At 35.9% G+C, this 17,535-nt stretch overlaps 1 protein-coding gene across 1 annotated transcript in view; it reads right to left on the bottom strand.

Annotated features, from left to right (window-relative positions):
- Positions 1 to 446: 446 nt before the first annotated feature.
- The window catches only part of SYN2 (synapsin II), a 120,978-nt gene continuing 103,889 nt past the window's right edge, over positions 447 to 17,535 (bottom strand). Inside the window, exons 11-13 of the mRNA XM_026045989.1 lie at positions 7,561 to 7,621; positions 3,577 to 3,838; positions 447 to 1,245 (exon numbers count right to left, since the gene is read on the bottom strand). Of these exons, the coding sequence (XP_025901774.1) occupies positions 1,110 to 1,245; positions 3,577 to 3,838; positions 7,561 to 7,621 (459 nt within the window). The 3' untranslated portion in view covers positions 447 to 1,109. The remainder of the gene's footprint in view (positions 1,246 to 3,576; positions 3,839 to 7,560; positions 7,622 to 17,535) is intronic.

Genomic DNA, 17,535 nt, shown 5'->3' with positions numbered 1-17,535 from the left:
TTTTTTTTTTTTGTCCTGGTATCATTGTTTCCTGGTAAGGAATATTGCTGCATGCAATTCATGATAGGCAGAATGACATGATAATTTTCTTAAAATGCTGCTATTACTTTTAAGTCTTGAATCAGTTCTGTTTTAACAAGTTAGAGAAATATTTTTAAATACATAAACTGTTAGAAAATTTAAATCTGATTCCTAAAAGTTACATTTCTTATGATGCTATCCAAAAAGGAAACACATGTAACATTTTTTAACAGCTGTGGCTTGTGTCCAAATATTCTGTAATCGTATCAGTAACCTTTTGGTATCAGTCAAAATATGTAGTATTTACAGTTGTTGAAACAAGCTCTGTAGGAGACCTTTTTTTTTTAAATCAAGCATGGGACTTTACATTTATTTGAAGGTTTTCACAAAAATAAGGGCAACATCATGCAGATTCTTTACAACTAGAATCAGTTATGATTACAATTTGGAAATAAATTTAAGTAGACACAAGGAGATACAGTGGTACATACACACTCCATTTATGACATTAATTTAGTGTACTGATAACTCTCAGCAATACATCAGAAGTCTACAATCAGCTGATGAAAGACTGTTTAAGGAGGAAAAATATGCTTCAATTTCTCACACTATTTAAGAGGCTTGATGAGAATTTCAGTGACAATTGCCTCTTAAATTTTGGAGGCAAGAACAGATCAAGATTACACTCTTGCAGTACAAAACGTTTACACACAAAATACACATGCATTGCAATGCATTGGGAATGGGTAAAGCAAGAAGAAACCCATAGCTCAATGCCTTATTAACACAGTTCTACAAAGGGGTCTCAAATGGGATGGTACAGTTCAGTCACAGTAAGGCCACAATATTACAATGGATAAGGACCTTAAAATTTAGCATTCTGTATTAATAATAGAACCTTTCCTTTTTTATAGATTTGTATATAATGTACCTGAATGGTAGGCCATCAAAGTCATTATTTTTTAAGGTTAACATATTGCTTAGTACAACAGTTAGCACAGTAGAGGTGGGTATTGTCACAGGGAAAACAAAACCTATATAACATCCACATCATAGACTATATACTGTGTGCAACTAGATGAAGCTGTCTAATCAGAAAAAAGACTAGCAAATGATTTCCTCAAGTTTCGAATAGTTTCAGCTTTTGCTTCATCTTCATTCACGGATGATCGGAAGAAGGATGATTCTGTGAAACTGAAGGCATTTGTCAAAGACTGCGACTTGCTGCAAGACAAAAATGCAACATGTTTTTTGTGTGGTCATACTGCGTGCCAGCTTCTGTCCACATATACATAGTATAATTTGCATAAATTCAGAGAAAAGGAAAAATATTTATGAGAACAATTTGCATTTGAACAAAATAGATGTTCACACAGGCGATAGTTAGATGTAGCATGCAGAGCTGCAGCAATACAGCACATTCCTTCCATAGTTGGATTTAAGCAGCAGGAAAATCTTTTCTTTGGAGAACACACTGCTTTTTTTTTCACAGATCTGAAAGACTGATCTGAAACACTGGATCCCAGTAAATCAGATGATGTAAATTAGGACTTAGGAAAGAAACTAGAGTTGCTGCTAAATCCAAATGACTACATCAGGAACCCAGTGTCTTTTGGATCATTAGTTCTGTTCCTAAAGGATGTGAACAGTCACAAAAAAAAAAAAAAAAAAAAAAGGTGCATCAGAGAGAGTTTGAAGAATGAGTCCTAAAGTTGTCATGTGTTATTTCAGGATATGTCAAGTAAAGTAAGTTTTAAAAAGTAGGCTTGAAATTAACTGGTAGAAATTACTGAGTTACAATTGTTTTACATTGACATTTATGCATTAGTTTAGGTAGTTAACTGATTTCATTTTTGAGTCAGTGTAACAAGTCTTGGCTACAGTAAAACTGAAACATTCTTGTTATTCAGATTGTCTTATTCCTTCTATGGTTTGCAACTTCTCTAGCTTTAAACTAATAATGTACAGCAAACAGTGCTACAGGCATTTTAGGTTTTTCATAAATTATAGTTGTGTTAATGAGAATAGACTGCTAAATGTTTGTTTGTACTCACTGAAAGAGGGAGGGTGGGAAGCAGCACTTGACTTGATTAGTAACACAATAAGTAGCCTAATTAAATATTTATTCACAGATTAATAACATGTACATACAGGTTAGGCAACAGCATGTGGGTGAATACAAAGCATGCACATGCAAATAGAGTTAATCCTAGAGGCAGGAGATTTGAGTCTTGCTGTGGACCTAAACTGCTTCTTGAAAGTTAAAAAATCTACTCTTCCTATAGCTTGCATCTTAAAAATTTAATTCATTCTTTAAAATCTTTTAAATAGAAACTATTCTCTTCCATTTGAAGAAGAGAAAAATGAATGAACCTAGATTTGAAGAAGAGACTTAAGAGAAAGGAGAAGACTGGAAAACTATATGTAGTAACTCTGTTTTTCTTAAATGTCAAGACATTCACAAGATTTCCTAAACTGATTTATAGTTTTCTATCTTTCTTATGAAAAATAACCCACCTACTCTCCATTTATACATAAATAATGGATGAATGAGTTCTATGTCTATAAACCAGAAGAAATGCACTGTCCTAGGAAAATACTCTATTCAGAAGTAGCCATCTTTGCATCTTGCTACCTAAAAAGTCTAGTCAGTGAGTTATGCTCAGGCAAGGACTCCAAATTGGCATGTAGGTGGGTGGCGATGTGTGTTGCTTGGATAAAACAAAAATTACATGCTGGTCTTAGTACTTATCAAGATGAGCAGACTGCATTGTTCACTCTTTACTGGTAATACTGTGAAGGATACTTTAGTACCCTTCAATACGATGTGAAGAAACAGTGAATCATTGCTAACATCTGGTCCATGTTTTCCATTTATTGGGTTTAAACTGTGAGAAGATTCACTGCTAGAGATCCTTTCTGTATTCCTCACTGTAGCATGTGGTGGGCTGGATGTTAGCACTCGTGTGGTATGAGCACGTGTGTATGAGGATTCTGCGTGTCCTGCCACCTTCCCTGCAAAGTGCCTGTGTGTACTGCTTGTGCCAGCTGCTCAGTAGCCAGGCATAAGCATAAAAGAAATGGGACTGTAAAGACGCAGAGTTTGGCAACCTGAGTCTAACGTGTTCATCTAGATTGTTCCTGAGACAGGCCTTTTAAAGCTAGAATCTGCTGTTTGAGTGAGTGCAGGGTTAAAAATTGAAATAGGTAAGACTTCCTCTTTCCTGTGCAGGCTTGCAGCACAGCCAGATCATCAGTCAGTGACATAAAAAAAGAGGAAAAAAAGGAAATGAGAAAAGAAAGATGATGAGTTTTAAAATCTGACCTAGCTGGGGCAGAAAACATGCAACTAATTGATAAAACTTTGTATAGCACTTAGGATATAACGAATAGTGTGCTGTCATAAACCAAGGTAAGTTTTAAAAATTTTTTAACATCATTTAGGAACATATAAACACATTTTTTCTGTATTTTAGACCAGCTCCCAAGTTACAGCTAGGCAGTAAATCAAACTATATTGTAGGAAGAAAAGAAAACTGATGAAACAAATCTTACTTAAGTTGTGGATGAGACTGAGGCTTCTGTTGGGGAGCAGGCTGTGGCTGCGGCTGTGGCGGTGGCTGTGGCTCTGCTTCCACTGCTAGCCGGCTGCCGGAGGGAGCTGGAGCCTGGGCACGCGGCTGCTGGGTTGTAGGTCCAGGTGGGCGCTGTGGCTGGGAAGCTGAGGGCTTTGCTGCCTGCCCAGGGGGGAACATGCGCTGTGGCTGCAATGGCTCCTGGCTTTGGGATTGCATTCCTTGGGGTTGCACTGGGCCCCCTAGGTTCAGTACAAGAAAAACTTCATAATGTTATAGTATCACAGACTTCCCATTAGATTTCATATCTAACACTTAAAAATAATATCAGAATTTGATTAATTCTACTTTTGAGGCAAAATTCTACTAATATGAATTAATATGTACTGCAGTTCAATGTAGTGAATACTACAAAACACATTTGGTACCTTAATAACTTGCTTGGAGCCCTCAGTTCTTCATCCTTATAATTGCTAAATATCAAATTTAGACTAGCTGTAGCTTTTAGACTAGCTGTAGCTTTACTGACTTCAACTAAAATGTATCATTTGGGGTCAGCTCAAGAAGAGTTTGTGAGAGAATGGAATATAGCAACAGGATCCTTTCAGCAGTATGACTGCTGTACAGTTACTGCAGTTTTGTTCCTCCAAATTTTAAAAATTATTTTTGTAATGTTTCAGATTCACTCCTATATCAGTAAAACATCTTTTATATCAATACTTGCTATCTTTTGATAACTTATTTAACTTTCTACTGAAATACTTTAAGAACTGTACAAGAAACAGATGAAAATCATTACTTCTTCTTTACCAAAGATAATTTCTCCCCTTGCAAGGAAGTACATGGCAAAATACTGTAAGAAAGGTGAAACTAGCACACGTAGTAGATATTCAGATTGTGAAATCCATTGCTGAAAGGTACTGCATCACCATATGGTTGTTTTTGGTGCTTTCTCACTGAAATTTGCTGTGTCAAATAACTGCATGCTGCTTATTTTATCTTGTATCAGATGTCTGAATGTGGCTTTCTTGGGTGAGTTAACTGTTATAACAGACTCTTTATTCTTGCATGTGACAAGGCACACAGCATATTTGAATAAAGCAGAAGAAAGAACGGGATGAATTTTGAGATACTTGTTTGTAGAATGCTCCAGTCAGGATAAGAGCTTTGCTGAGTAATAATTATTACACAAGTCAACTGATCCAGATATTCTGAATATTTGGAAAGTTTCTGTCTTACATCTATTTAACACAAGTAAAAGATTTTATCTTCTCAGGTCTCTAGGAAAAAAGAAAAAAAGGTCATATCTGGAAATACTGTTGCAATATGAGGTTTCTTTCTAAAATACACTATTATGGTTAGCTTTCTATTTATATGAGATTCCAGTGTATGTACTAATGCTTTAGGAAGTTTTAATATAGTCACTTGTAGCAGTGTCTTGTGGTGTAGAAAGATAAATGGCATGTACTGTATGTTAAGGAATGTGCCTTCATCCTTTATTCATTTGAATCACTTTTGTAGGAAATATTTGAAGGTGATAACATGGTCTTGCAACAACTCAGTAACAATTGTTTGCTTATTATTCTCCCTTCACTCAGTATTGAAAAACAGAAGTCTTTTTTCCCCACTTGCACATACAGGCTTGAATGCCAGAAACTTTACACTGAAGACAGATATAACTTTCTTTTATTGCACATTAAGCTGTACAAGATATTTCACATAAAAGATATACTGCTGTAACACTTCTAGCATTTGCCCACTTTCTTGCAGCTGGGTTGTACAAAAGGCAACAATCATGAAAGAAACTTTTACCAAAAATAACTCAACAAAACTGAACATTAAACCTACACTGTAAAACATCTGTTCCCTGTTATCCACAATATTGCACCTAGGCATGCTTACATGCAGAAAGACATTTTGGCTTGTTTCATGTCTGTGGTATGTAGTAATAGTGTGTGCCCTTGTAACTCCTTAACAGTCAACAAGCTGAAATCCTATGTACTACACCCATCTCTTCTTTGCACACACAGCTCACAGGTGTCATGTGAAAAGCACTTGTGAATACTTGTACTACTACATGCAAAAAAAAAAAAAAAAAAAAAAAAAAAAAAAGAAAAACAAAAAAACCCCACGACTGCTTTAAATAAAATCAGTCATCAGATTCATTTCTTCACCTCAGGGCAGTTTGGTTTATTCACTCATCAGTGTCTGGAGGTAAGGATTTGTGAACCTGATTCTAAGCGGAATTTTCTTAATGTGGAACAAAATAGCCAATGCTATCATTGGAATGATCACTGACCCAGACAAATGCTGATCACTAAAGCAAAATATTCATGTAATTTACTGATAGGTAATAAACAATAGCACTTACCACGAACATTTAAATAGCTAATAACGCATACCTTAATTCTCACCTTACCAGCCAGCTTTTACCAATAAAGGAAACACTAAGGATGATGATTCCTATGAATAACTTTTTTTCCAGTGTTCGTAGGGAAAAGAAAAGTAGAGCATAAGGTTCTTTTCCCTTTAATCAAAATTGTTTGCACAAAACTAATGGCTACTAGTCCTCTTTGTACATATGCTAAATTAAAACTGTAGTTTTGTGGCTCACTTTATGGTATGCTAGCTTTTATATCTAGGGTAGGTTGTTCGCAACAGCCTGCCTGTGTATTTTTTAAATATTTCTGTAATATTTACAAACTAAATTTCTTGTGCAGAAGTCATAAATAATATATCTATAGAAAATCTAGCAGTTGTTGGGCATCTCAAATATTTTTGTATGATGGATTAAAAGCAATTATAATAAATTATATATATTATCTGTTTATGTAAATTATCCTCATATCCACAATATTTTTATATGCATCTTAATGTTTCCGGGTTAAGATAGTTGAGTTGGTAAAGGAAAGAGCAGACATTTTTGTCTTCCATTCAAACCAAAGGGCTAGATCTCCAGCTTGGTTAGAGGTCTTTCAATCTGCCATATTCCAGCATCTTTGTATTTAAAAAACGAGCTATACAGGAAGTTTAATTGTTGAGGAACTTCCCACCAAAAAAACTAGGATTTAACCTTCAGGCAAATAAAATGTTTTGAAAGTATTTGCATTAGTTTTCTATAAAATCACCATAGATCAGAATAACAACAAAAGGAACTAGTTAACTGAAATAAGATACATGTTCACGCTTTCACCAAGATACTGCACATAGGTGGCCCATTTACATAGCTTTGTAGCTAATAATTTAATGCAGAATTACTAAAAATATGAATATGGTATGTAAAATAGAAGATATTTTAAATATTCCTTGGGAAGAACAGTATCATATCTTATGGAGTCATTACTAGAGTTCCACTTCTTCCATATAAATTAAACTCTAATGTTAACAAACTTTATAAAATTATAAATAAAAAGCCTCACTAGCAAATTTTTATCTAGATTTTAAAAAATATATCTGGATCACCTGCCTGTTAGTCATGCACACACACACAAAAAAATAAAGGCTATGGGTATAGTGCGCACATACTCACAAAGCAAAAGTATTTAGATTTTAACCTCAGTTGTATTTTACTTAATGATATATAACACTCAAAAAATACTGTCTAACCACCCATAATGTACAGTTGCACTGAGCTCTAAAGAGGCACATTCTTTGTACACTGTTGACAACAGCCCTGAAATCACAAGTTTTACAGAGAAAGGTAGGTAAGCATTACACGCACAGACATGAACAGGTAAACAACCAGACGGTATAGTTGACACTGCATAGAAAAAACACAGTCCAGGTCAGCACTGAAACAATGCAGAAACTGAACAAAACTGGTAGGTTTGCTTTTAAGATTGTACTTCCTCTTTTTTTTTTTTTTTCTTTAACCCTTTGCTTTTATTCTCAATTGTCTAGGTAGCCTGGACTTGTTTTGGTCCTACTGCAACGCCATTACAGTCGAGAATGTACTGTAAACAACCTTGAGGTGGTGGTCGCTGAGGTGGGATTTTGTTTGGCTCTGGCTCCTTTAGTGATCCACTCTGGAAAATACATTTGAAAACAGAAGAGAGAAAAAAATTAGAGTAGCTCAGTTCCAATTTTCCACTAATTTGTCTTTGTTTTCATAAGAAATCTCGTTATTGGTTTGGGGCTGAACACAATTTTAATTTACTCCAGATAACATTTTCTAGTTTAGTTGCTGCCTGCCATATGAATACTGGACTAATTCAAAGTTGAGTTCTTAAATAAATTTGCTTTCCCTCTGCAGCATGTGACCATGGCATGAGGACTGCCTTCCTCAGGAGTGCTCATGGCTATTTGTGTATGCTCTATTTCCTTCATTTCTCCTACCTTGAAGCACTTTTTTGGATCACATTGGTTCTGCTCTCTTTTTAGGACAGACTAAGTAGAAAGTAGATTTCAACAGATATCTTTGCATAACTTAAAAAATAATTCATTTACAATTAAATTCCCTCGCAGCTGGAGGCACTGACATTGCAGAACTTTTGTTAGTGGTAGTTTCACTCTTTAACTGTAATTGGGAAGGGAGATAGATTACTCCAGGTTAGCTGTTTTGCTAAAGCAAAATGAAAGAAGGAAGCAAACAAGTAATGAAAATAATTGAAATTATTTCATGCTACTCCATCTGACATGTTATTAGAAACACATGTAATACTGAACTTTTCAAAAAAAGGAGATTTATTTGGCAGTATCCTTTTCAAAAATATACTTGTCCAGGGGAAGAAATGGGCCTGAACCAAAGCGTTGGAGTGGAACACCCTCTGGGAACATTAGCATTTGAATCCAAGCTTTGCCTTGGGCCCATCTCTAATATTTTGAAAAGGGAAATATATGAAATCACTGGACATAATTTGTTTTTAAAGCATCTAGAAATTAAATTGCCATCTGTCAAGAGGGAAAAAGCCTAGAATAGATTAAACAGTAAATGTAAAATAATTAAAATGTTTCTTGCAAAATTTACTGTTTTGTTCTGATAGATTTGTATTTGATAATTAGAACTGTAGAAATAAATCTCACTCTTAATGTTGAGAACTCCTACACAGCAAGCTAAAAATTGTAATTTTTAAAGGTTCAAAGACATCAACACTATTGCAGCTGTTTTAGATTGCTTTGTCTCCTTTAAAATGGTAAAAATGGTATGTAGAAAATGAACATGAAAGTTCTAATCCTTCTAATAACTGACTCAGCTGCACAGTTTTTGGTAAGCACCAATGGAAAGATAAGTGATGTACAGGAGCATTTCATAAAAAAGACAGTGCCACCAGAAAATTTTAGATTGCTTTAGGGTGAGGGTTTTTTTTTTCTTTTGTTTGTCTCCTTCCTTTGATTTTCTGAACCACATGTGAAAGTTAACTTTCTATCCTATGAATGTTTTGGTGGCATGTTGAATATGTGTGGTATTTGCTCTGTATAATGCATGGGAGTTCACTGAAGCAATGTGTATATACATCAGGAACTCTTTGGATACTGAGGAAATTAGCATGGAGACTGGAAAACTCAAAATGTTGCCCTGAAGGAACCAGATCCTTTCATATTCTAGCACAATTATTCTGATGTATCTGGCACCTTTCTTTGTATGCCCTTGGGGCACTTGCGTGTTCATTATTGCTGAGAAAGCCTGTTCCTTTGGTGTTGTAGAATTACACATTAAGTGTGCTCTTAAAGGGAAAGCAGGACTATCTGTGTTCAAGGGCCTCCCACTGTTTCCTTCTGGAGGACTGAAATGATCACCTCACTTTTGCTAGAGAGCATATGCACAGAAACCATTCATATTCTTGAGCGAACATTCCCACTGGTACTGCGTGATGAGCTTTCTAGCCTTATGAAGAACCATTAAATAATCTATATAGCTCTCTTTATATCTCCTTTTATTAGGCAGAGGAGGACTAACAAGAATATGAGTGTTTATTTTATTCAGAAACTGCAAATGTAGGCTGGAGATTTAAATTCGTATTTACTTTACTGTTAAAGCAACAGCTGCCAGTTCTCCGTTTCCTCCATGCCCAAGGGCCAAGCAAGTCYGCAGTCTGTTCTTACGCTGAAGCAGTTGTGGGCTTTATCACATGCAGCACCTAACTGACTTGATGTGACTGATTGCACCAGTATTGAAGTAACCTGCCTATTTCTCCATCTGACAAAGAAATTATTTACCCCAACTTAAGCATTCAATGAACCTTACAGAAATTTGCCTCAGAGTTCAGTCTTTGTGCATCCTCTGTAGAAGATGCATTTCTCCCTCTCTAGTCACCAGCTGCAGCTGTCCTGACTTTACCACCCACACTTTTTTTTTTCTTTTAATTTTAATTAGATATCACCTGGTGCTTCCAGGAACCTCACCCACACTCCAGGCCAGTCACATGGGTATATTATTCCTACTAATTAGCCAACCCACCCAGGCTGACCCAAAAAGAGTAATTAGTACTACTTTCCTAATTGAGAAATCTTACTCATGTTTTTTCAATAGTCTGTAGTAATCCAGTCCTTTTCAAGAGTCTTTCTTTTAGACAGTCAGAAATCTTGATATGTGATATTAAAGACAGGCTTTGAACTAGAGTCTTGTTTGCTGTCCTGAGCCAAGGCCTTTAATAAAATCCAGGCTGTTTGTAACACACCAGTTGTTGGCAAATCAGCTACAGGCTGTTACTGTTCACCTCTCCAACGTGGTGTGCCAATGTAATTGCAATAGCTGCTAACTTACAGGCAACAATCTCTCTGAACAGAGATGCTGGACTAGACCTGTCCTACAGATGCATTCACCCCTCTTGTTTTTCCCCTTGTTGCCCAGCCTAGGAGCTCATCCTCTAACCAGCTTCTTTTAGAACAAACATGTTTTCCTACGTTGCAGCTCTGATCTAGCAACATGCCTACTACTTACCTCTAATATCACAAGAAATGAGGATTAGAACAGAGAATATATAACAGAGAGTGGCTCTGAACAGGTTYTTATTTGACGCTCAGGGCTAAAAAGCAAAATTAGCAGTACAGAAACTAGAAGGGACCATGTTCTGTAAGGTTTAGTATTACTTTAGTGAGGTGTGGTAACTGCTGTGGAGGGCGCCCTTTTGACTTTCATTTTATAGAACACAACTTTCATATGATATCCAAATCCCAAAAGAGAAGGGATACTGATGCTGACAGTAAAAGTACTTAAAATTGCTTATTTGCAGAATCTCTCCTGCGCAAAGGGGCTTTATTGTTTATATAACTTTTTTAAAAAGGAGCAGCTTTACTTATGAAAATTTCTAAGCCACATGAATGCTCCAAGTATGCTATAGTGATTTCTCACTTCTGGGCATAGCAATCAATGCTTTGGTTGCATAACAGTGTTTAAGAATATTTGTTAATTATAACCAGAGAAGAAAACCTTCTGTTTGTCTAAAAGATAGATGTCTATAGATGTCTCTGCAGCACTTGCCTTCCTTTCTACATGTACCTTAAATGATCTCAGAGTATTAGCTGTAGAACTTGAGGAGAGAGGGCACTACAGTCTTCAGGGCATGTTGTATTAGGATTTGATTGGTAAGATTACGTATTTTTTCTACTTTTTATATTTATATGCATCCGAATTGATTCATATATATTTGAATTTTGAACAGTCTGAAGAATGTTTAAATGGGTAGGAGCAAGAGCAGCAGCTTGGCAGGGAAACAGCCCTTGGGCAAATGAGATGCTAAAGTGAGTCCTAGCAAAAATTGATTTTGACTTGGCTGAGTTTGAAAATTTTGTGAACTACAGTTGGAGCTGGAATAGTTGTTTTTGGGTTTGGTTTTGTTTGCTTGTAGTGAAATGATAAAAGCTTTTCATAGATATCTGAAGGGAAAGTCATATTTTTCAGGTCAGAAAATATAGAGATCAAGCAAGAAATGCCAAACTACAAGCTGAGTTAGATCCTATAAGGGAAATAAAGAGTATAGAAAAACCCCAAAACCCACCAAACAACAGGAGAACTAAGGAAAAAAAAGGAAAAGGAGAAAAAAAAAGAAAGGAAACCTAAGAACGGGGGTAATTTTGATACTTTCAGTAGGGTTTCAATACTAAATGAATGCTTGAAAGGTGTCGTATGTACAGGAGCAAAATGAGGATGAGAGATTGGAAAGGAGCCACAAATTAGATGGATATAGTAATCAAAGATCTCTTGAGCTGATAATGGTCAGATCAGATGTTCTCCATCCCAGAAATCAGAAATAACTGACTGAAATGCAGAATTCAGTACCAGGTATTTTTTAACAAGTCACCTTGGAGAAAGTGTGCCCTAGTACTAGTAGTAGTGTGCCCTAGTGTGAGTAAGGCAGGAGACAGGTAGTTAGTGAAGAAAAACTAATGGGAAACGTTCTCAAAGGAAGAGTGAATCCAAAGTAGAACTTTCATTAAGTTGGCACAAAATAATAAGTATATGTTACTAAAACATGTAGATGGCACAAAGCACCAAAACATCCTGAAGAATGGCATGTGATTGTAATTAAAATATATATATCAAAGTTAACAATATAATGCCCCAAATCATTTATTTATAGACTATTAACTTGCATCTAGACATATAGACTATTAACCCTGCATCAAAAATGCAGGGTTCACTAGCTGAAAACCAAATGGAAAGATCTGTATGCATTAGTGATTAGCATGGAGCTGCAGTAAAGCAAAAACACAACAAATCTTATCACACATTAAGTATTTCCAGTAAGTTTTAGACATAATGCTGTTGATTATTTTTGTCTCCCCAGCTCAAGAAAGAAAAGATGTAAGCGATCAGGTGCAGAAAAGTGCTATTAAACTGACCAAGCAGATGGATGAGTCTGCTTGAAAGAGTATATCGTGCATTTAGAAGCATTTGGCTTGCTTAGTTTAGCAAAATAAAGGTTAGCAGGCAGCCCAGTTCCTTTTTATAAATATACTGTAGTGGTAAACAACCTGTCAGGAGAAGAGCTAAAGGACAAAAAGACCCTAGATGAAATGGGTATAAACCAACTGAATAAATCTGGATGGGGAATTAGCTGGTATTTTGTAATTTATCAAAGTGGTGAGATCTTGGAGTGCCTTCCTTAAATGGAGAACCCAAAAACGAGAGACTCATGAGTAGAATCTTGTTGCTTACTGCTTTATACAGTTAGTGACAAGTACTTACCAGTTCCTGTACTTCACCCTATATGTGTTGAACCAGGCATAGGTGACTTACAATTTCTTCACCGCATTGCTACTCTTGCTGAACAGGATTACAGAGTTTTTGCTACTTATTCTATTGTATATTCCCTGTGGACTGAAACAGGCCTAGTTACAGCTAGAACAAGAGATGTGGTTAGGCACACCTTAAAAAGAAGCCAACTTCATTCTGCCTAGTGCAGCTGCCAGCTAAAGGAGAGTTGTCTCCTTTGCTTTGCACACTTTTTTTGAAAACACCACTGATGTTCAATATCACTCTTCTCCAATGAGGAAATCTGGAAGAGACTCTCAGCAACTGATGCCACCCTACAGTTTCTTCATTTTGAGGCTGCCATAAAGAATGGAAAAAAAACCCACCCCAAAATAACAAACAAACAAAAACAGCCACTGTTGTTCTTAAGCACAGAAATAGTTGCTAAGAGGAGTAAAGAAGCTATACAGTCTAATTTCTGCTTGGAGTACTACTGCAGTATTTACAAAACACACTAAAAAAATTTTAAAGATCAAAAAGTATTCCAAACTAGACTTTGCAGAGCAAATGCTTTCTACTGCTCGATAACTTAATACTTGCTAAAGAATATTGTCCTTTCTGAGTATTTTTAAGCACAAGATTAATAATGAATACGCTCATATAGACTCACCGCTCTTAAAGGCACACTCCAGGCTTTTTCCTTAAGAGACTGAACCAGCAGATGTCCATTCCAAGCCCATTTTCTATTATTTCAGTGTCCAGAAACCATTCCCCTCCAACCCCTGCCCTGCAAAAGTTTGAGCTCTCTAGAGAGAAACTAGCATGTTGCCTAAACAGGGAGAAAGAGTTACCTAAGGAGCAGCAGTATTTGTTGAAGCTACATGGTTTCCTCTCAGAGCCAGTCAGTAACGCTGATGCAAAAGGAGGCTGTCATATTTTATTTCTTAAAGAAGCCAGATTTGAACATCCTTGTTGAAAAAGCAACATGAGAAGTATGCAGCTGCATAGCAGCTTTCAGGCAGCTCTTTCCAGTGAAAGAACTTCGCCCCCTAGACGGCCATGGAAGGCAGGCCAAACACTAGCAGGGAGCAACCCCTGCACGCTAAAGCGGCCAGGAGCATCGCGCGCATGCAGGGTTGTCCACAGAAAGCTGTGAGAAAGATGCACAGGCAAGTGCAAGTGGTACAAGAGACTGGAAGGTGGCAGCCCTTGCACCCTCCTCGCTGTACACAGATTGCATGTGTATACTGAGGATAAGTTATTTGCCTCAAATCTTAGAGAAAATACATTTTTTCTTTTTCTTTTCACCTCTTTTTGCTATTCGTAAGAATTGTGCAAATCTGGTGATATCTATCACTTATGTGAATAATACAGAATCAGTCTTGAATGAATGCTTTATTCCAAGACACACAGAACAGTCTGGGTGTAGTAAGACCTATGGTATCATTTTACAAATGGTATTTGGAAATGGTCTATATAATGTTTAAATATAATTAAAAAAGAATTTTGTAAATTTAGCTGGAATGTGTCTCAAATATGGTCTTTGATTAGGAAGCTGTAAGCTCAAGATCTTAGTTTTCTTTTGTTATTCTATATGTTTTCATAAATTTATACTGGATGTAGAAGAGTAAAAATTGTTTTTCTTGTATTGCACGAAGACAACATAAATAAAATGCCCCCCCAAATTGGTTAAAAATATATCTCACCTGTTCTAAATATACACAGCTAGACATTGTACATATATCTATATCTGTAGTGACTGCATTAAAGTTTATTACAAATAACATTAATGAAAATAAAGAAAAAAATACATCAGAATGGAACAATACTTTTGAATAAGGAACATTTAGTATTTGCAAAATGCACACTCCTGCTTAGTGTAATGCTGCTTCTGTAATACAATATAATAGAATACTAAATCCTACATAATTTAAAAAAAAAAAAAAAATCCCAAAAGAGCACAGGCCACAAGATGTCGCTATGAATCAAATTACCAAAACTCACAGGCGTAGTAAAGATTATTGGCTCTGCAATAAACTCTCAATATTTCAAAAATGATTTTTAAAAACTGTTTTAACATTACAGTTTTAAGAATGGCTTTTGTCTTAGCTTTTGAAAACGTTTCATGGTGCATATATGCCCCAGCAATATTTTTCATTTTTCCTAATGAATTTAAATTCTGTTAGTTTCACTTAAGATTCTTTGTCACGATTTTTAGGAAGGCATTTTGCCGCTACTTGACTAATTTTGCTTTTCATCATAGCAATATACATTTTAATGTGGAAAGGACTTTGCTTATTAGATACTATGATCTAAAAGAATTTGGAGGCAGAGGAACAGCAAAAGTAGTGAATAGTTCTTGTGCAGTCACTGATGGATGACTGTTTAAACTGCAGCAGAGCACTCCCCTTCAGTTTCAAAGCAAACAATTGTATTGTCTGGCTACCATAACAGCTGCAATRATTTGTAACAAATTGCTGCTCATTATAGGCAGTTTGAATTAAAAAAAAAAAAAAGAAAAAAGAAAAAAAAACCCCACAACTCATGGAACAGAACTATGACTGTTCTCATAGAAGCATGTGAACAGGGAACTCAGTTTGCTTTTCTCTCTGGAATTGATACTTTTTGTTATTGATACTAGTGAGGGCACTAGTGAGAATACTAGTAACTGTTGAGTTCATCATAATTCATGTGCATGAATTCATGTACTGCACTTGATATGCAGCAATTGCTTTATGTACACACAAATGCTGCTACAGAAATAAGCATGAAGTCATTTAAACTGACCACGTTTGCAAATAGTTTTGCAAATACAAGCTGCAGAAATTTCAGCAGTGATCTTTCCTATCAGCAGATGGAGACAGAGGAGTAATAACACTGTTTATTGGGTAACTTTTGTGATTCCATTGGCCAGAATGCTTTACCCACTGGTTCAGTTTTTAAGAAATGACAGAGATTTCTCAAGAGGTCTACCAAGGATAAAAAAAAGGAAGAAAGGAAGGAAAAGAAAAGAAAAAGGAAGAAAATCCAAATTTCCATGCCTGTAAGCGGAGCACCAGGATTTTGGTCTGTCTCATGGAAAGCAGCTGTTAAAATAATATTCCTGTGAAGGTTCTATGATATATTTTCACATCACTTTTCAGTWAAAAAAAAAATGTTTTTAAAATATATGAAAATAACCTAACTTTCTGGGCTACAAATACTAGTTGATTTCAAAGAAAATGCCATCAAGAAAGTTTAACTGGGCTCTGACCAATTAGAAATTACTTCAAAAGAGATTTTTGTGATCCTATGTAGTTTTATCAGACAGAACTTCACTGAGTCCAGTGATTACTGCTTTTTTTTGTCGTGGAAAGACTCCCAAAGTAGCTGATAAAAGCAAAATGTGGCACTCTCGGACTCCTGTAACTAAGGACTACTTTCTATCCCAGTATGGTTGAATCCTGCTGCCAGAGGGATCCAGTGGCCTGGCACCACAGCAAGAAGCACGACACAGTCTGCCGGCTGTAGCCAGCGTCGCATGGGCTGAGCCACAACACAAAGAAGTGCAAACAGCTTTTCTCAGTCACAGATTAATTCTCTGCAATTTGTTTACCTTGTTATAGAACCCGGGCAAGTGTTTTTATATAAAAAACATATTTTTATATAACATGTACATTAAAATAGACATATTTTGTATGTATATAGGTATAAAATGAAATATTCTATATTTTATATAATGTGTATTAAAATATATAAAATATTAAACATATAATTACATGTATGCACATCTGATAGCTCAGATCAGAGTAAATGGGCTTAAGTGTGAATTTCAAGTGCAGGATCTGCACTACTGAGGTTTCACCATAAGCAGGAAGCTGTTGGAGTTTCTTGCCTTTGAAATTTGCTCCTTCTGGCACTCTGACTGGGAGACCTTCATTAGGCTTCGGAACGTATCACAAGGCCAATCATTACCATCAAGATTTGGCAGCATGTCTCTAAACAAAGGCTTATTTTCCTAATCTTTGATTTGTTTTTTTTTTTATGGATGACCAGTTAATTTGTTTTTTGATGGATACCCAGTTAATTGGAAGAGGGTTAGCACTGAAGGCATTTTAAAAAGTGAAATATGTTTTTATGTACAAGGCTCCCAATGTCATAGTAATGGGTACACTATAAAGAATTAAACATGCACATAATAACAGAATTCAGAACTTGGCACAAGTACAGCCATACTATTGGCTGTAAATTGTCCACGTAAAAGCTGAAGGAGCAAAATGCACAAATTACTCTTTGATGCTTATGATACTTTGCTCTCAAAGAACGCACATACACGTACACTTTATTCTGGATACATTACTGGCCTTGGATTTTACAGCATCTGCAGAAACATGCAGCATCTGTCCAGTTCCTGCTCTACAAATGAATGGGCTGTATTTATCAAGATTAGGAAATAACTTCTCAGATTGAAGAAGAAAAGTGATCGAAGATGTTAGAGACAACATTGATTCATTTTTATTCTTAGAAAAACAAAAATAAACTGCAAGGGGAGACACTTTTTTAAAAAATACTTTAGGTCTACCCTTAGGTTTGACTAGACTAATGGGTGTTTACAAATGGTATGAAAAAAACCTGATCTGTCTCTGTCTTAAACTAATGGAAAAAATGACAAGGCAAATTTTAAGGAAGTAGAATCTGATTAACTGAAAGGAAAACCTCCTAACAAATATTGCAGATATTCAGAAGGTATCGTTTAATTAATTTCAATCGTTAAAAGTAGCAAACAGGATAAGAAAAAGGAAAAGGCAACATACTGTTGCTGACAGA

The sequence above is a fragment of the Nothoprocta perdicaria genome, unplaced genomic scaffold (assembly GCF_003342845.1).
Source record: "Nothoprocta perdicaria isolate Ctin4 unplaced genomic scaffold, notPer1 scaffold_42, whole genome shotgun sequence".
Classification (NCBI taxonomy): Eukaryota; Metazoa; Chordata; class Aves; order Tinamiformes; family Tinamidae; genus Nothoprocta; species Nothoprocta perdicaria.
The sequence above is the reverse complement of the archived record's forward strand: the minus strand, read 5'-3'. Positions and strand labels throughout refer to the sequence as shown.